The sequence below is a fragment of the Rattus norvegicus genome, chromosome 17 (genome assembly GCF_021556685.1).
Source record: "Rattus norvegicus strain SHRSP/BbbUtx chromosome 17, alternate assembly SHRSP_T2T, whole genome shotgun sequence".
Lineage (NCBI taxonomy): Eukaryota > Metazoa > Chordata > Mammalia > Rodentia > Muridae > Rattus > Rattus norvegicus.
In genome coordinates this window covers 23555149-23575000 of record NC_141550.1, presented here as the reverse complement: position 1 = coordinate 23575000, position 19852 = coordinate 23555149, and the positions used below count along the sequence as shown (strand labels likewise).

Here is a 19852-nt window from a genome sequence, read left to right as displayed (position 1 = left end):
GCGCACACACACCTAGGTTAAATGAAGTGTTTGGAAACCAAGCTATTAAAAAAATAATCCTTCTCTTAGGTAGCTCAAGTCTGAAATCAGCAGCACCGGAGGCTGAGGCAAGAGCTCAGCCTGGGCTGCGTGCAGAGACACAAGAAAATAATTACGACCCCTTTCCTTCTGACTAAGGTACTATATAACTCTTTATTTTATGGTATCGGGATTGTATTAGTAATTCCGCGTCCAAGGACCACACCTCCCTCTGAACATGAATTCCTCTGAACAGGGCAATTTTGTTTGGTCAAGAGGCAGCTGGGATCTTGGTCTGGTGGTTCACTCTTTCTAAACTTTCTGGGCTACAGAATAAGTTCCGTGTCAGTCTTGGGTGGAGAATGAGACCCAGAAACCGAACTAAGTCCAAACCACCATTCTCAAGTGATTCAAGCTAGGAACTTGGTCAGTTTCCGGAGACCAGTAAACTTCACCGGTTTCAGCCACAAGGGTGCCAGCTCAGAACAGTTCGGCTCCTGAAGGTGTTTTAGCAGCTGAGCCTTCCTCTGCAGGTGTGTGCGCCCGGGGCAGGCAGTCTGACCCCGCCACTCGCCCGCTTTCTGGAATCTCAAACACCGGAGGCCAGTTAAATTGAGGAGCAGGTTCATCCAATTGGAGTTTCTCGGAGAAAACTGAAATCCATGAGTCACCTGCGACTCTGATCCTGGCTTTGAGCTCAGTGAGGCTCTCAGCGGGAGCTGCGCAGCTAGGCATGCGCAAGGGCTGTGGATGAAGTGGGTCCCTTGAAGCCTCAGGATGCCAGCGGTGAGTGACGAGCAACCCGGCCTTCCTTCCAGGGTCTGGGCAGAGAGAGCCGCACTCTCTTTAGTGACGCTCAGCCTAGGCTGCGCCCCCTTTCCCCCCAGGGAATGGCAGACGAGTTCTTGGGGCATCGGGATATCTTGGGGCGCACCAATCTTTTGGGTCTGCATGGGGTTGTCTGACGGAATGGGGATCCTGATCCAATGCTCAAAACACCCCCGGGGAGGGGAAATGGAGGACTGGAGCTCCGCAGCTCTCTATGACCGCTTTTCCAGACTGGCTCCTACAGACCCCCTTACTGCTTTTCTGTCATGGTGACCCAGGGAGCAGCAAGGAAAGGACAGTCTTGGTGACAGATAGGGGTCTTAGTTACTCCTGAGTGCCTGCTTTTCAGCTCCCAGTTACTTGCGGGCTGTTGAAAAAGCATAAGCGCAATGGAATGGGTCTTCTAGTTCTAGTTATACGTAAGGATGATAAAAGAATTGCGAAATAACACCAACATTAGGGACTTTGATTCAGTTCCTCGAAACCTGTTAACCTAAAGTAGGTTTGTTTGTTTGTTTGTTTTGCCATGCGTGAGGTTGGGTCTCATTTGCATAGACCAGCGTAGATTCTCCAAGTAGCTGAGGATAATTTTGAACTTTTGATGGACTTCTCAAGTGCTGTGACTACAGGCGGTACCGACCACAGCCCGGTGACCTAGAAAGAGCCACTGGACAGAAATTTGTTTTGTGTACATTGCACTTTCCCATGAAAATTTCCGGGGCAAACGAAGATGAAATGCACCAGCTCACCCACACCGTTTGGAAACCCCTTTCGTGGGCTGTGGATGTTTGTACCTTGAACTTTCACTGTATGAGCCCTCACGTTAAACTTTATGTCACAAATATGAGGACCCTTTGAGTCTAATTTCTAATTACCATTTGTAATATACATTTTGGATATGAGTTTGAATTTAAACATGAATTTTATTAACACAGTGTCCCTTTCTATTTTAAAGCACTCTCGATAGAGTTTATTTTGTCTGGACGTTCACTCAGATGCTTTCTCTGCTTCTTGTGAGATGGTATTTTGTTTACACAGACCATGTCAAAGAAGGTAACATTGGGGGGGGTTTGTTTGATTTAAAACGATCTTGTACGCTGAAGTGTAGCTCTTCAGTGTTGATGGCTTACGGGTGGGGAGGACTCAGTTTTCTTTACTGGGAGTTTGGCCAAACTCCAGTGAGTGTATGGGCAACACAAACTGGGCTTTGGTATGTTTGCTTGTTTGTTTGTTTGTTTTCTGGGGAGGAAACAAGGGTGGTAGGGTGTGAGCCCAGAAGTAATGGTAAGTCAGCATGATGGGGTGCATTGTATGAAATTCCCAAATAGTAAGAATATTGTGGTGGGGAAAAAAAAAAACCACCATCTTATTTAAACCTAGGATTAAGGGTATATACAAAGAGCAAAAGCAAAACAAAACCTGTCCAAAAAAAGCAGCATCAACTTTTCTTCTATTTTTGGAACTTGAAATGTGGGTTTCAGCCTTTATTTTTAAAAGAACATCTTTTTATTGCACACAGAAGCATGAATATCCTCTGCGGTCCATTATGAAAGATGCTGGAACTGGCCAGGCCCAAGGTGCTTTCTGGGTAACGATAGTTATTTTCTATTCTGCATGTGTTACAGTTAGGAGTTCCAGGGGGCTCTTCTGCACCACTGTTCCTTAAGCCCAGAGCAGAGAAATCTTGGCTTTCTCCGTTGTGAGGCCCCGTCACAACCATGTCTGTTCGACTTCACTCCAACTAGCCCTTCAGAGCCACACTGTAAATTATCCGACCACTAGCATTCTTCTTCTAGGTAGAAGTAGCCAGCACGGAATAAAATACACTCAATGCCTACCTTCAGGGAGCTTAGGACAAGCAGAGAGACAAACAACAGGTACCCAGACCTAATAGAGCAGAGTTGTAGAGCAGAATTCATTGTGGGTACTGTGAGGCACCTGGCCTGCACTGTTGATGGCGGTCCCGGAGGCCCTGCCTGTAGGTTGGTATTCAATCCACTCCTGGGGGGGAGTTGGTTTTAGCAAAGGGACAGTGGTTAGGCTCAGGAGTCCAGACGTTACAGCGTGCCAAGACTAGCGGTGAGGACTACTTTGCCTTACTTTAGGATATTACCTTTTGCTTTCTCTCCTCTGTTGCTCTTCTGACCCTCAGTGGGTGAGCCTGGGCTTGGATAGTTTGGGCTTAGACTGTGCAGTGCTCCTGACTGCTTTCACGGCTTCCCCATAACTGTGTAGTTTTCCGCCAGTCCATGGTCATCAAACTCGCACAGGGTCAATGGGGAGTCTGAACTCCCTCTCACCTAGAACTTTTGTCTGGCAGCTCCCAATCCTAGATAAGTAACTGTCAGTGGACATATTTTACTCTTTGTGTAGTCCCCACATGTAGCCCTTTTGTCTAAAGCTAATGCAAACTTTTTTTTTTTTGAGTGATTGTCCACGGACATATTCTGCAGTTGGAGACCGGTGTCTTTATTGTATTTTTGCTCTGTGTTATTTCACTCTTAATTATGATTATTTGTAACGGTGAATGCTGGCAGAGGGGTCTTTCCCATGTGAGATGAGTGCTCTGCCACTGGACCACATCCACAGCCACAAAATTATAGTTGTTCATTTCTTTGGTGGTGCTGGGTCTCGAACCCAGGTCCTTGACTGTGCTAAGTGAGAGCTCTCTCACGGAGCTACATCCCCAGCTCTCACAGATTGTTGTTGTTGTTCTTGTGGAGCACACCATCAGTTTGCAGTGTTGGTATAAAATAAATGTGTTTTGAAGCTTAGTCCTCCACAAGCACTCTCTTTTCCAGCTTCAGTCTCTCGTTACTGATGCATTTCACGGCAAAGGATTTCACACAATTGAAGAATATCTTCAGCAGAGAGAGAGCCAAGGGCCTCAGAAATATACCCATCTTCTCCTACACCATCTTGACAGATTGATAAATGAGGCAAGTGGACGTTTTGTTTGGGGGATTAGTACGTCAATGTGGGTAACACCGGGCAGAGCTTTGAAGTCAGTGTGTTCCGATGCCCAGGAGCTGGATAAAAACGAGTTCCAGAATTGTTCCCTGCTGCTGAAATGTATCCAGAGATTCTTCAAAGAGGACTCAGACCAGGAGGAGTCTTTGCTTATCCAGCAGGGACTGATCCCAAAGATAAGTGGGCTTCACAGCTGGGAGGCTTGGGGCAGCTCAGAGAAGCAATGTTGGGGAGGAGCTGAGGAGACAGCACCTGCCTAAGGTAATGAGCCCCGGGTTGGGGGAAGGGATAAAATAAAAAACTAGTATGCCAGGGCCCAGGCTGGTGTGTGCTTCTTATTTAACTCTTGGAGGCAGAGGCAGGCAGATCTCTGAGCTTGAGGCTAGCCTGGTCTACAGAGTGAGTTCCAGGACAGCCGGGGCTACACCGAGAAACCCTGGTTCCAAGAAACAAAACAAAAAGCCTAGTACTAATTTAATTGGATAGTTATTTTTTCTTCCTTTGAAATCAAATTTGATAGAAATGGGAGTCCATGCTTGTTGCTTCTGTCTCGTAAATTCCTGTTGGGCAGAGCTCGGTCATTACTTCTAAAACTCTGGAGGACTGAACCCAAACCTTATACACGCTAGGTAAATGCCTGATATTGAGCCACAAACTCGGCCCTCAGGCAGAGCATCTGGAAGGTATATGGAATTACACAACCGTTGTGTAATAACTAACTCCCATTCTTCACAGGCCTGTGTGGTGATGGCATTTTATGGGAGGGGCGGGAACGGGGGGGGGGGCTGCTGTAGGCTGGGCTGATCTCAAACTTGCTGCAAGGGTGACCTTCAACTTCTGCTCTCCCAGCCGGTAACTCCTGAGTTCTGGGCATAAAACCTGGGGCTTTCTGTATGATGCCACTAAGTTACCTCCAAAGCCACTGTTTTTGTTCTTTTAAATTTTGTGTGTGGGTGCAGGTGCCTGTGGCATCCAGAGGTACCAGATTCCCTGGAACTAGAGTTTGTAGGAGGTTGTGAGATGCAAGATATGGTTGATGGGAACCAAACTCTGGTCCTCTGCAAGAACAATTGTTCTCTTCTGAGCCATCTCTACAACCCTCTTTTAGTTTTCTCTCTCTGTGCCAGGGCCCTTGCTATATAGTGTCAGGCTGGTTACAAAGCCATAGCAGGCTTCTGGCTTCAGCCTCTCACACTCTGGGCTTGCAGGCATGTGTTGTGCGCTCCTAAGCCCAGCAAGCAATGGCATGCTAACAATTGTTTCAGAGACTTTGGGGAAGACGTGGTGAGCAGGGAGCTGGCTTTCTGCTTGAGTAGACGTCCTGAACACGATCAGACTTACACAGCTCATCAAACACCTCCCTTTGCTCTTAATACACCTCATGATTCATTCTTTCTAAGCCCTCAATCTAAATAAAGGAAAGAAAGAGCAAGCAATATATTGTTTGTTTATCCAATAGTCACACGAGTGACAACATTTTATTGCTTTTAAAAATTAGCCAGGTAATAATGGTGTATTAATTATTTTGTATTAGCCAGGTAATAATCGTGTATTAATTATATGGTATTAGCTGCAGCTGGAAGCCATGCACTTTGCAAACCTCTTAGTGCAACTCTTTTCTCTACACAGTGAGGTATCTGCTTCGCTGTTTATTGGAGAGAAGGTGGTGGGGGGGAACATTCAGTTGCTGAAGGCAATTGGGAGAGCGATACGTCTCTGCTCTCCCACCTGGGAGTATCTCGCTCTTAGGGTTTACTAAGACCTGATTGGGCCAAGAAGGTGCCACCATTTTAATATAAACTGCTACTCTTACTGGGGCTTCCCCTCTTCTCTAGGGTTTTCGTTTTATTTGATATCATTGAGTGTGTAGCTTGTGTAAATGTGGGTGCATGCATGTGTGCCACAGTGTGTATGCGTGCATGAGTATGTGACAACTGCGTGTGTGTCCATGGGATGCATGTTTCTGTGTGTCTGACATCTATGTGTGCAACTGCATATATGTGTGTGTCCATGGGGTGTATGTGTCTGTGTGTCTGTTTGTCTCTGTATTTCTGTGTGTCTGTCTCTGTATATGCAACCTCTATGTGTGCGTCTACGTGTGTGTGTGTGTGTGTGTGTGTGTCTGTCTGTCTGTCTGTCTATCTGTGTGTGTGTGAAAGACAACTTTTTTGAGTGTCAGCTCTCTCTTCCCTCCATGGATTCTGGTAATCAAACTCAAAGTACGTTACCTGCTTGGACTCCTTGCCCAGTTCCTCTCTGGGATTCTGCAGAGGACATTAAAGGCTATGCTTTAGTCAGGTCTGGTGGCTCCGGCCTGGTATCCCAGCTATTTGAGATTCTAATGCAGGAAAAGTCTAAGCGTAAAGTGACTCTGGGCTGCAGGACAAGTTCAAGCATGGTGTGGGCAGCTTAGACATTGTTTTGAAATAAAAAGTAAAGAATATTCCCCTCACGGGGCTTCTCCTACTCTTGGGACGTCTTTATCACTCTCCCCCAATCTATATTTTTCTTTTTCCAACAGTAAAATAAAACAATGGGAGAAAAGGAGAACTAGGGATATAGTTCAACTGGAGAGCACTTGTCTTAGCATGGATAAGGCCCAATACCTGGTACCACTGAGACACGAAAGACATGAGTCAATTGTGTATTTGATGGTCCTTAGCTCCCGGACGCCCTGACTCGTGTAGATAATACAGGGCAGGGAACAGGAGTGGAGCTTCAGAGGAAACGGAGCAGGGATGTCCTACAGGAACTTTGGAACCTAAGCTGATTGCTTGGGGGTTGTGATTTGAAATATGCCCCCGCCTGATTTTTCTATTTAGTCTTAAAGGAGGCTATGTTAGAAACTCCATTTATATCATTTAAGGCAAAAATACCTTAAACAAATTATGGTTCACAGCTTGGGAATTTCCACAGGAGCAGCATGAAACAGCTGGTCACCTTGTACCCACAGTCAGAAGGCCAATTAAATTGAGAGCTAGTACTCAGATCTCTGTTTTTATCAAGTCTAGGACCCCATGTTGTAAGACAGTGCCATCCACATTCATGATGGATCTTCCATACCCGGGTCACCCTCCTGAAACTCCCCTCACAGACACATCAGAGGTGTGTTTCTGTGTGTATGCATCTCCCTCTCTTTCATGTTTCCATGGAAATTCTTGTCACAACTACCTCAGGCACCTTCTGAGGGTATATTTATTACTTGTATGATTTGACCATGCAAGTTTCTTGTGGAGAAGAAAGGGATACTTGGTTCTATATTGGAAGACCAATCATAGGCTCAGCATACAACGTGCTTAAGAATTAATTCTACTTCAAAGAGCAAGAATTCTCTGCAGGAAGCCCATATCTAGCCCTGTCCCTAAGATCCAAGAGGACTCAGCGGTCCTCCTGCCTCATCCTCCCAAGTTCTGGGTTCATAGGCTTGCTCCACCACATCCAGCACATTTGTGTTTTTTGATTGTTTGCATTTGAAGCTTGCCTCTCAAAGCCACACTAATTGCTGCACAGGCTCACCTAACCTTGAACTCTTCTGCAGCCTCCACTGTGGGTGTGTGGGCACCGATCCTCATCAAGTGTCCTATCTTACTGATGTGCGCGAGCTTCCCTTCTGTAACGCTGGACCATTTGTGTCCTTTCTGACTTGCTCTTGATGGATGGGAAGCATATATATATATATATATGTATATATATATATATAGATATAGATATAGATATATATCTATATATATCTATATATATATCTCACACGTGGGAGAAGGTCTGCAGGCTGCTTTTCCTTTGGTGGGAGATGATCTTGTCAATCTTGTGGAGTAGGCGGTCCCTCACTCAGACCCATTTGGTTCCATTGGCATCTCTTCTGTGCACATGGTTTCCTGGTTTGAAACGATGACGGGCTTTCTGATGACCGAAGTGCTGGCCTCGGAGGCACTGCTGACCAACGCCGTGGAAGACTTCCTCGACACAGCACTGGTAAGGGTGGAAGCGCTTCAAGGGACGATATCACCAGCGAGGAGCAGGAGTCTATGGGATTCATATAGCCTCCTTCTGTTTGATATTTGGATTTTTCTTAAAAAGTCTTTTTGGCAGCTGGCTCTTTATAAGATGTGAATTGAAAAAGGCTGTCACATTTTTATGATCAAGTCATTGTCTGAAAGATTGACATTTAATGGAAGCAACCGATGACTCGGGAAACTAGAAGTCATTTATTTGACATATTCAAATACGTTATTTGTTTGGCCGTAGGGAAAGTGCTCCTTTTAATGAAGTGACTGTGATTCTAACGGGCTCTTGTTTTTCCTAACGGAGTTTTTCTTTTGTCTCCTGAGTTGAGTTTCTGTCAGTCAGTATCCATGCATTAGCGTCAGAACCTGTGATGCTTCAAAATAACAAGTTGTACTTCTTTTCTTCCCTTTTATCAGATCGTTTCCAGGCATAGCAGGACAGGTAAGTATATGACCAGCCACCAATTGTGCATTTTTCAAGAGAACAGTTTGGCGCAGATGGTTTAAGTGACAGGCAAGGGTGAAGTTTTACCCATCTGGATCTATCCACTACTTTGCATGGTCTCGCTGTGCTGTTAGCAGGCATTTTGTCGTAAGGACTCCTTAGTTTTCTGCAATATATTTTGCTTAGTGACCGTTGTCAGTGACGTAGCCAACTTCCCTCTGTTCAGATAAGGAAAAGCCATTTTGTATCCAAAGTGGCTGGAGCTTAGCTCTCCCTGTTGGATTCTGCCTAGGTTCATGTGCTAGAGGCTTGGTCCTGCTGTTAGCGTGGCCTGAGGTAGGCAGATCATTGGTGACAGCTCTGTGACAAGGTTAATCAGGTGAGGGACTGGACGAGTTCCCATGAGAATGGGAACGAGTTACTTAGTTGTAGGTACTTAGTACAGAGAGTTTGGCTGTTGCCTTACTTTCCTGCTTTCTGCTTCCCATGTGACCTCTCCCACACTGTGTTCCTCACGCTGTGACTCTATCCACTGTGAGTTCCTCTCCAGAAGTCACAGATTATGCTGCTGTACTTTCCAGCTTCCAGAACTGCGAGCTAAATTATCCTCTTTTCTGTGTTAAGTGGACCCAGCTTCAAGTATCTGGTTATAGCAACAGAGAGTTACCGAAGAGACACACCAGCCAAAGTTTGGCTACTATTGGTTTAACTTCAATTGATTACCTTGGGGTAAATCAGTTTAACTATTGATTTACTTTGGAGCCAATGAAGTTAGCTTTGTCTCTCCAGAGTGTACAAGGTAAAATTCTGAAAAGTTTTATTCTATGCAGTTCTGGATAAAGGGTAGTTTGATGTTTTGGATTATTTTATCTTGAAAGCAAAGATGTGCTTGGGATGTTTGAGCATCCCATAACACAGGACCATCACGATAGGAAAACATCCTTTTCCTGGGATGCTAGACTCAGTTTTAAGGAGATGCTAATGAGCTGAGGCCATGTTCTACAATGGATGGTGGTTAAGGGAATGGCACCAGGAGCTTTGGTGTGCATGGGAGCTGCCTCATGCCTGGGGGACAAGTCCTTTATATCAGTTAGCTTCTTGTTGATATGAGAAGATTCCTGAATTAAATAACCTTAAAAAGCCATTTATCCAGGCACATGGTTTCAGAACTACTCAGTGTATAAACTTGGGCAGGACATCATGATAGCTGGGAGTATGTGGTAGGCGAGAGTCGCTGGCAGGGAGCAGAGAAAGGTTCAAACCCAGCCCCTCCCTGGAACCAGTGAGCTACTTCCTGTAATGGTGTCCTGCCTTCCTCCGTTTCCTAATAGACCTCTCACATTTGGAGCTCATCAATACATATACCAGTCATTAGGCCAAAGCCCTCATGATCTAACTATGTCTGCAGACCCCCTCCCCGACACACCCAGGGGTTTTATTGACCCTAAATAAACTGTGAAAAGAGGCCATCATAGTCCTCGGTGTCTTAGTCAGTGGATCTAAACATTTTCTTTTCTTTTTTATGAATTTCCTTCTGCAGTTCATAAGCAATATCGTCTTTAAAGATGGTTGATAAAATACAGGCCTGCACCTTCCTCTGTAACTTTTGTAACATTGTAGAACATAGCTTATCGTAACAGCATAGACCGGAGACCCACGGGAGGCGATAGTCATAACTTGGTGAGTTTGTGCAGGAGAGCCCTGTTAAGTTGAAAGATGTTTCTACTGGCCACCTTCCCACCATCTCCAGCCATTGTAGGATTAATCTCTCCATTATTTAGCCAAGATTTATATAATCTTATCCTTCGTGTTCCATTTTGGGGATTCCTTTGCTCTGTGTGTCACTGCAGGAGTTCTGTTTGAACACTCTGCCCTTCTCTAGTGATTAGAGTACCCTACATCTAGAGTTATTCTTGGAGTTCTCCTAATCAATACCAACATGATGCTATCCTGTCTCTCCTCCTCTCCTGTATGCACGTGCTCACACAATGTGTTTCACCACCACCCTCCCTCCCTCCCTCCATCCCCGTCTCCCCATCAGTGTCAGGCCTGTTTCTCATTTCTGACACCACCCACTTGCTCATGTCTTCCCCAGCACTAGGTGTATTTAGAGAGGTTTCAAGCTGTTCTCGGGAGGCATTGCTTTGCTTCTCTCATGCGTCTCTCCTGGACCACAATTCTGCAAGCATAACTGTTCCCTCCAGAGCCTGTGGATGGCAGGTCTACCTCTGCTCTCGGGTCTGCCCTCCACTCTTTCCTTGGTATTGCGAAGTGGGGGTTTTTCACGGTCATCTCTCCAACTGGTAGACGGTTTGATTTCATACAGGAAAACTAGGGGAAGAGGGAACAGATAGGACTTTTCCTTCCCCCTCTTGGGCTGCTACCTCTTGAAGTATCTTCATTATTCCGGTGCCTCATGCCCGAATTTGGTTGTAACTTTTGTAAGATGCTTGTGAGTTTTTCCTTTTCTTCTCTGTAGCTGTGACAGAATGCCTGAGAGACTCAAGGTAAAGAGAGAAGAGTTTGCTTTGGCCCGTGGTTTCAGGACTTTTTGTGCTCAGCCAGTCCCACTGCTTAGGTCTGAGGTGAGGCAGGATATTAGAGGAATGTGGTCTGGAGGCTGTTTCACAGTGACCAGGAAGGAGAGAGAAAAAGGGACTGGGGACAACGCAAACCCTCAAAGGAACACCCATCAGAAACTTGTTTTCTCCAACCAGGGCTCCTTGCCCTTCTCTCTTCTCTCCTCCTCTCCTCCTCTCCTCCTCTCCTCCTCTCCTCCTCTCCTTCTTTTCCTCCCCCCCCCATCTCTATACTTCAGACACACCAGAAGAGACCATGGGATCTTAATACAGATGGTTGTGAGCCACCATGTGGTTGCTGGGAGTTGAACTCGGGACCTCTGGAAGAGCAGCCAGTGCTCTTAACGGCTGAGCCATCTCTCCAGCTCACCCTGCTACCCCTAAGTGGCCCACTGAGCTATGACCTCACTAGTGAGGTTAATGCAGCCATAGGGTCGGTACCCTTATGATCACTCACATACCACCACCACCGCCGCCACCAGAAGGGAACCTTTGGGAATATTTTATGTCCAAGCCATAGTGCTGGCCTTGACTCCTTTCTTCTTAGGCCCCTCAGTGCTAGGAAGTGGGCAGGTTGGGGGGCAGTGGTTTCCTGATGATGCAATCTGGAGGCTTCCCCACTGTCTCTACCTTGCCTTCTCACCTCTCTCCTGTCTTTCTAGAGATTTTCACCCCGTCAGATTCAAATATCTACAACGGCTTTAAGTTTTATTTTCTCTTTTGTTTTTGTGTGTGTCTATTTTTTATTTCTGCCCGGTGCATTCTCATACAAGTTTTCTCTCAAAATCACTTCACGTTTTGTGGTGTTAGTCCCAGGACAATGAACCAACTGCTTTTTTTGCTTTTTGACAAAGTGTCTTGACATATTTCTCAGAAGTTACTGTCCTGTCACCCCTGTCACCCAAGCTCCCTTCTTTTGTGTCACAGGGCCATACTCTGTCATTTCCTCTAGCTCCTCTCAAAATGGAAGCATGGCATGTGGTGCTTGCCAGCTAGCAGGGCATGTACAGACGCCCCCAGGAGTCTCGCTGTCTAGCTGGGCTTTCTTAGAACCTTTGAGTCTCCTCTGGTGGACACCACGTCCAGCCGAGTTCTGTTTCTCTCTGCCTGTCTAGCCGTGCTAGCTAGCATGGCTCGTTTGAATTGAAGACAGTACTTTTATTCTTCTGTTTGCTTTTCTCCAATTGCGTGAGTTATGCTGGGGTAAAAAGTATATACTCTGTGATGAATTACTTGCACATTGAGATGGTCCGAGCCTATCAGAATCATAGTCCGGCCCTGGCATTACTTTTTCATGACGTTCACCAGTGTTTGCACATGCTACCTTAAAATATAAGTTCACAAACATAACTGTAAAAGGTGGCGTGTTAGTTATGTATCAAATAGTATCTCAGTTGTGTTTCCTTTTCCTCATGTGTAGATAGTAGCCATGGAAGATTCTGTGTTACATGAATGAAGACCAACTCATTTGACAGTTTCCGCTTCTCTATCATGCATTTTATTTGTGCATTGTGTATAATATTTGTACAGTCACATAATACAGATTCATGCAAACCACGCTAACAGCCCAGCCCACGTGCCTGCACTTAGAACACTGCTCACTGCCGATAGAGTGGCTTTGCTCAGATGCCAACAGTGACGGTGAAGTCACCCACACTTGGCTCAGCTACGGTCCTTTGTGGACATTTATGAAAGCAAATGTCCTGTAGTCTGGGGCTGCTGTGACTTGAAGATGGCTGTAACCTGTCCTTTGCTTACACTGTCATTCCTTCACTGTATACTGTTCCAAGCTTGCACTTCTTCCTGCCACATCGGAGTTAATCCTGTCTCTTTCCGGCATCCGTCTGATGCTTTTACAATTGTGCTTCCAGGGACAATCCAGATGCTGGATTCCTTCATACTTCGTTTAGGATTCCTGGTGACAGAAGGCTCGGTGAAGCCCTACATTCAGCAGGAGGTGAGTTGGAACTAACCAATGAATGGTTGCTCTGGAAAACTCAGAAGCCACGCGTGATGTTTCATTTTGCTTCTTTGCCATGAATCCTCGATCCCATTCTGAGCAGGCTCTGAAGACCGTGAACTGCATTTTGAACGCTGCACCCCGGGAAGAGAGAAGAAAGCTCTCTTCGACAGAAGGCGCACGCTGTCTTATGTAAGTGAACTCACACTTAGGTGATGGTGTAAGCACCAAGTCTGTGAGATCCTGTGTGTTCTGCACTCCTGCCTACTTCAGTCCTTCCGTACAGTGTGAGTCTTTCGAGGACACTGGGTGTCTGGCTGGGAAGGACTGAAGACCGAAGGACAGACTTTGCCTGGCTCTACTTTTAACAATGTGGGGTGGGGAGTGTTTCTTTTGTTTGCTTGTTGTCTTTTGCATTGAAATTGCGAGTTAAAATGCTCTCTCAACTAACTCTGTAAATATGAACTACAATGCTGACTTATGGAAGTATGTTTCATGTACGTTGCGCACGGCACACACACACACACACACACACACACACACACACACACACACACACACACACACACAATTCTAGTGACCCAGTTGTGGCTACATAGACTTTAAAATGGCTACATAGACCTTAGACCTTAAAATGGCTACATAGACCTTAGACCTTAAAATGGCTACATAGACCTTAAAATGGCTACATAGACCTTAAAATGTTACATTTAAACATTTGGAGAGAAGGTTTTACACAGAGTTTCCGAAGTTGACATTGGAAGATAGGGTTTTAATACAAGATGGAGTGAATTGCAAACATATTCCTGTTTTGAAATTTGGACTTAAAAAACACACATCTGTGAGGACGGCTAGCCAGCAAGGAGGACTTCTTGGTGACAGCGACCAATCCTGTGACATGTCATGAGGAGAGAGTACCATCTGCAGAACCTAGAAGTACTGTTTGCTGGGCAGGGGTTTGCTGCGGTTCATTGCGCTAGTCTATGAATGGTGTGACTTCGAGGTATTCATTAAAAAAGAAATCTTGTCTCCACTGGTAAAAATCACTAATCTTCAAGAGACCGGGGCCCTTCAGTTGTTGAACCATCCTGCATTTCAGCGATAGAGCCAGCCTGGCCTGCGGAATAATCCTGTTGATGCGTGCGTGCTCTCATTGTAACTATTTGATTGGCCATTCCTCCTTCAGTCACGACAGGCTGTTTTGCTGGCTGTCTATTATTTTGCATTGGCTGTTGTCATCTTTTAGGACTTGGGATGCATTGCTCTTCTGAATCTTAGTTTACAATGAGAAACGAGTGTTAATCTGATGCGTTTCTTTTATGTGTGACTTGCAGGTTCTTTTCTCTTGCAGTTTTTTTTTTAATTTTTTTATTAGATATATTTCTTACATTTCAAATGGTATTGCCTTTCCTGGTTTCCTGTCCATAAGCTCGAATCCCCACCCCCTCCCCCACACAGGTGTTCCCCCCTCCACCTCTTTTACAGTCCCCCTCCCACATTCCCCTGCACTGGGGGTCCAACCTTGGCAGGACCAAGGACTTCCCCTTCCCCTGGTGCCCCAACAACATTATTCTCTGCTACATATGCAGTTTGAGCTCTGGGTCAGTCCAAGTATAGTCTTTGGTAGTGGTTTAGTCCCTAGAAGCTCTGGTTGGTTGGCATTGTTGTTCTTATGGGGTTCCAAGCCCCTTCAGCTCTTTCAATCCTTCTAATTCCCCTAAATGGGGTTCTATTCTCAGTTCCGTGATTTGCTGCTAGCATTGACCTCTGTATTGGGCATGCTCTGGGTGTGTCTCTCAGGAGAGATCTATGTCCCCTTCTGCATGCATTTTCTAGCTTCATTAATCTTACCTAGTTTTGGTGGCTGTATATATATGGGCCACATGTGGGGCAGGCTCTGAATGATCGTTCCTTCAGTCGCTGCTCTAAACTTTGCTTCCATATCTCCTCCTATGGATATTTTTTTCCCCTTTCAAGAAGGAGTGGGAGCATCTGCAATTTGGTCATCCTTCTTTTTGAGCTTCCTGTGGTCTGTGGATTGCATCTTGGGTAATTCGAGCTTTGGGCTAATGTCCACTTATCCATGAGTTCTCTTGCAGTTTTTAATACTCGTTCTTTGTTCTGGATACTCGGGTGTTTTTACTATGATGTGCTGTGGGGATTTTCTTTCCTGGTCTTGTCTACTTGGTGTGCTGCATGCTGCTCCTTGTATCTGCATGAGTGTGTCTCCCTTAGTTTGGGGAGATAAACAAAATCTCTTGTGTTCTTGTTGAAGATCTGCTCTATGGCATTGATCTGGACTCTTCTCCTTTATCAATGCCTATTGAAAGTTTGTTTTTTTTTCCATTGGGTTCCACACAGTTGTTTTTTAGAAAACAAAACCCCAAACGTTCAATTTTACAATGAAGATTCAGGAGCCAGAAGCTGTGGTGAAACCTGCTAACTCTGCTGACCTTCCCACTAAGCTGAGGTCCCAGAAGGAAAAAGCGCCTCTTCCTCCCACTGTCTTAAATGCCCTTCAACTCAACAGGTCCCTCCTTTCTCTCTCCTAGGTCCCCGTCAACTGGCTGACTGCGCAGCCCCTTGACCTATCATTGACTTTATTTAGCTCTTGTTTACTGAAAGCTATAATGGTGCATCTAGGACTGAGTCACCACCACCAAGTTTTTCCAGTTCACAGTCTTGAGGTTCACTCTGTGCTCCAATATCCTGCAGCACCCCATTTCCTGTGTGCTCCCTTCTTGTGTTTAGAAAGCTCAATGTTTCTTGCCTGTTTCGTCTAGAGTCTCTGTTTAGTCGTTAAGACCCAATGTTCTGTCATCTGCTACATTTGTCCTCATCAGGAGGACATTTGTCCTCATCAGGAGGACATTTGTCCTCTGAGTTTTCTACCTGGGCTATTTATTTGCTTGTTTGTTTTTCCAATTCTGTCTTGTCAGCCTGCGTCCTCGTCAATGTTTCTCTCTCCTGACTGAATTCTGTTCTGAAGTCTTGGATCATCCTCATCTCTGTGAGCCTCCTGTCTGTGTTTTCTTGGGCATTGCTCAAATGTTTGCTCTCCTTAAATGTTTTTTCTTTGATTTCATCGAGCTGTTTCTCTGGGTCTTCTTCAAACTCCTTGTCTTCTTTGAGGAAGTTTATAGTTTCTTTTTTGTTTTGTTCTTTAGTTTCTGTGTCCTGGGTTTTATCTAGGCGATATTCATTGGCGGGTATTTCTAGGTTTTAGAGAGAAGATGCTGGCTTGATCTTTCATATTGTTGGTATTTCTGTGATGAGATCCGGGCACGTGGGATTTCTTTGATAGGTCTGAGTTGATTATGGAGGGGGCAGGGGTAGGGCTGGGTCAGGTTGGAAGTGGCTTGTGCCAAGTCCAGGGTGGGGTGGGGTGGGGTAGATGTCTGAGTGAAAAAGTTAGCTTTGGCATGGAAAAGCCCCATGGTTTGATGGATTGGTAGTGAGGCTACTAGCCCAAGCCCAGAGCCCTTCTATAAAGCAGGCAAACAAGGCCAGACTAGGCTGGTGGATTGTAGGACCTCAGCTAACCTTGGTCAATTGTGGGAAAGACATGGATGAGGAGGTGAGGGCTATTCATCAAGGTAGACCCAGGAAGGGGGGACATGGGAAGTTTGGGTATGGAAGTGGTTGATGGAGGCAGGTCAAAGGGTACTGTGTGGGAGGATGTGGGTAAGGCTGGTCCCAGTGGGAGCATAGAGTTGGCTGTACAGCACAAGATGTCATTGGGGCTTGGAGTATGGGACCCTGTGGAAGTCTAGAGGTTGGCTGCTGTGGGATCCTAACTAGATATGGTGAATTTCTCGAAAAGTATGGGAAACATGCCAGGGTAGACCTTGGAGGAGGATGTGGATGTCTGGCATTTTCAGTGTGGCTTCTGTAGCTAGAACTCAGGTACGCATGCTTGTGAGCTATGCTGTTTACTGCTTAAGCGATCTCCCCAATCCACAAGACTTCTTTATTCTTTAAAAGGAGAGTTTTTGCCAAGTATGGTGATGTTCCTACTGCCTTCCCACTCACTCAGGCAGAGACAAGTTAAGGCCAGTTTGCACTTAAATAGTGGAATGGATTCAAAACAGGAAGAGCTATGGATGGACCTGAATGAAGTTCCGGATCCTCGGTATCCCTCCATCCAACCCCCCGCCAGCCAAACGAGCAAATGATTTTCAGACATTAAAGAAAAATAAACAGCGTGCGTTTTAGTATTTGGTGGACACGCCAGCATGGATGGATGCACACCAGAGAGGATTACAGTGTAACAGTGATGTCAACTGTAATAGCTACTCTTGTTATGTCCCTAAATTAAGCTTATCAGTTGAAAATTTCGTCAAACTGTTACAACGGGAGGCACAGGACCAAAGGTCTCAGCTTCATCGGGTGTCAAATTATATGTAAAATGTGTACTTCACAGGCTGGCGATTGGTGAAAAGAGAGCAATTAGAAGTGGCTCATGCCTGTAAGAGCAGAGGCAGGAGGATTGCTATGAGTTCAAAGTTAGCCTAAGCTACAGTTAGACCTTGTTTTGGGGAAAAAAAAAATCTCTCTATCAAATCTCCAAGCTACTGTAAGAAACCACCAACATCAAAAAGAGATCATTCACTGGGCCCTCATAGTTTAGGAAGTTAAATTCGCTTCACGAAGTGGAAGGTAGAACCTCAAAAATACAGCAGTTTCTAGCTCTTAAAAAATGTCTATCAGGCCAACCAGTGGTGCACACGCCTTTAATCCCTTCACTGGAGGCAGAGGCAGGCAGATCTCTGAGTTCGAGTCCAACCTGGTTTACAAAATGAGTTCTAGGACAGCCAGGGCTACACAGAGAAACCCTGTCTTGAAAAACAGATAAACAAAAACGCATGTGGGGCTCTGTGTTTAAGAGCACTGTTTTTTCTTTGAGAGGACTTGGGTTCAATTCCCGGCACCCACATGGTGGTTCACAGTGTCTATAGCTCCAGTTGAAGGTATCTGGAGACATACATATAGAAAAAACACCAGTGCACATAGAATTAAAAACATTTTAAAATGCATATTGATCATCACTGTGCCAACTTGAAAATTTTTCTATTAAAAGGCATCACACTTTGTGGAAATTCTGATACTGATTTCAAAAATATATCTCTTGGTTTTAAACTTATTAATTTGATAAGGGTTTACCTCTTGCTGTTCATCTCAGTAAAGCGGAATTTGTGTAAATGTTTCAGGAAAGAATTGGCAAGAACGATCTTGACCGTGGGCGGTAAGAAGTGTTTAGAATTTTAAATGTGTAGAATATTGGGCACTAGGAGAGATGTATGAAGATGTTGGAAATATGAGGAATAAATTATGCTCTGTTTGAAGTCAGGAAATTACAATTTTGTTTTCTTACCTCCAAGAGGTTCTGGCCTGCTGAAAAATCATAAAGCTAACAGACACCTACTGGCCAGTTTTGTCACATTCTAATATGTTGTCACGCGTGCTTAAACTAAAATTCTTCTAAATAAAAGACAGCACAGTTGTGAATAAAGCCCTCTATCTCTGTGTCCCTCCTTCCTGTCTTTGACTCAGATACCTTTTGATTCCCAAACATAATCTTTATGCTTTTTAATCTGCATAATAATTACATTTAATCTGCATAATAATTACATGATGATTTTATAGATTTTCATATCCTTCTGTGACTACTGCCTTGTCTTTTTTTTTTTTTTTTTTTTTTTTCCGGAGCTGGGGACCGAACCCAGGGCCTTGCGCTTCCTAGGTAAGCGCTCTACCACTGAGCTAAATCCCCAGCCCCGCTGGACTACTGCCTTGTCAGTCCATCTGATTACACCCCTCTTCTTGCCTGTACAATTATTTGAGGTTTGGACCGTGGCTGTAGAGTGCTTGCTTAACACGCACAAAACCCTAGGTTCGAGCCCTGACTCACCTAGACCTGGTGTGGGGACGTGTGGGGGATGGACGGAGGAGAATCGGGAGTTCATGGTTATCCTTGGCTATAGAGTGAATCTGAGTCCATCCTGAGCTACAATAAGACCCTGCCTTTTAAATAGAATTCTTTGACATTTGAGCATATAATGTAACTGCAGTAAAATATCCTAACTTCAATGAGATTTTGTTTTTGCTGTAGAAATATCTTAAGGCTATTTGATCTGACTTGGTATTTTAATGTGCCTAAAATATAAAATCTAAAAAGTATCTGTTACATCTGTATTATACATATATATCTTTTTCATGGTACTAACTAGGGAGCACCTTGTACGTAGTAGGCAAACATTCTGCTAACTGAAAAACATTGCTAACCCTTAGAAATAGTATTTTAAAGATCTTATCTATGAAACCTATTTAGATTTCCCCCCTAGCAATCCTTAAGTAGGCTCTGGATGTCGTAATGACTCTGAATGTGTCTTGCTGCTTTTCACCACGGGCTTAACTCTGGACCCAATGCTGACTTTAAAATATCTTGTTTTCTGTTGCTCGGCAACAAGAATCTACCTAGGCCTTCTGTGGTTTGAATCTCTAGATTATAGCCAGCAGGTTGCGCTCTCTGAGGCGCTATGTCGAATGGCTGTTGGATCATGGAGGAATGAACTCGCTACTCAGTGGTTTGAGGATACCGTCCTGGCTGAAGCTTTCAAAGAAGTTAAGAATTGGGAGTTTGAGACGGTGAGAATCCTGGCCATCTGCCCAGTCAGCTTTTACTGAGGATCCTTTTAGATTTCCCTGGTTTTTTGGCTCGGAAGAAGATTTAATTTTCTTAAAGGTGAAAAAAAATTTTTTTCATTGTGTGTGTGTGTATGTAAGAATGAATATGTGTGTGAGTGCATGCCCGTTGCGTGTGCTGCACTCCCGGGGTGTGGAGTTACAGGCAGTTGTCTGACATAGATACTGGAGAACCACACTAGGGTTATCTGCAAAAGCAAAGTATGTCCTAACTGTTGAGCCATCTCTCCAGCCCCTCGATGCTTAATATACAATCAGATTTCGATCCTTGATGTTCTGTTTACCCTTGTCAGTGAGACAATTTGAAGGCGCATAAGCAAAATACTTGCGGGACACACGAGGA

The 19852-nt window shown here is 44.9% G+C and overlaps 1 protein-coding gene across 1 annotated transcript in view; it reads left to right on the top strand.

Moving 5' to 3' along the window:
- Positions 1-987: 987 nt before the first annotated feature.
- Positions 988-19852, top strand: part of Sycp2l (synaptonemal complex protein 2-like) — a 58966-nt gene continuing 40101 nt past the window's right edge. The window contains 9 exon segments of the mRNA XM_087591764.1: positions 988-1115; positions 3617-3785; positions 3873-3992; positions 7684-7788; positions 8238-8262; positions 12716-12801; positions 12908-12996; positions 18015-18049; positions 19310-19452. Of these exon segments, the coding sequence (XP_087447890.1) occupies positions 988-1115; positions 3617-3785; positions 3873-3992; positions 7684-7788; positions 8238-8262; positions 12716-12801; positions 12908-12996; positions 18015-18049; positions 19310-19452 (900 nt within the window).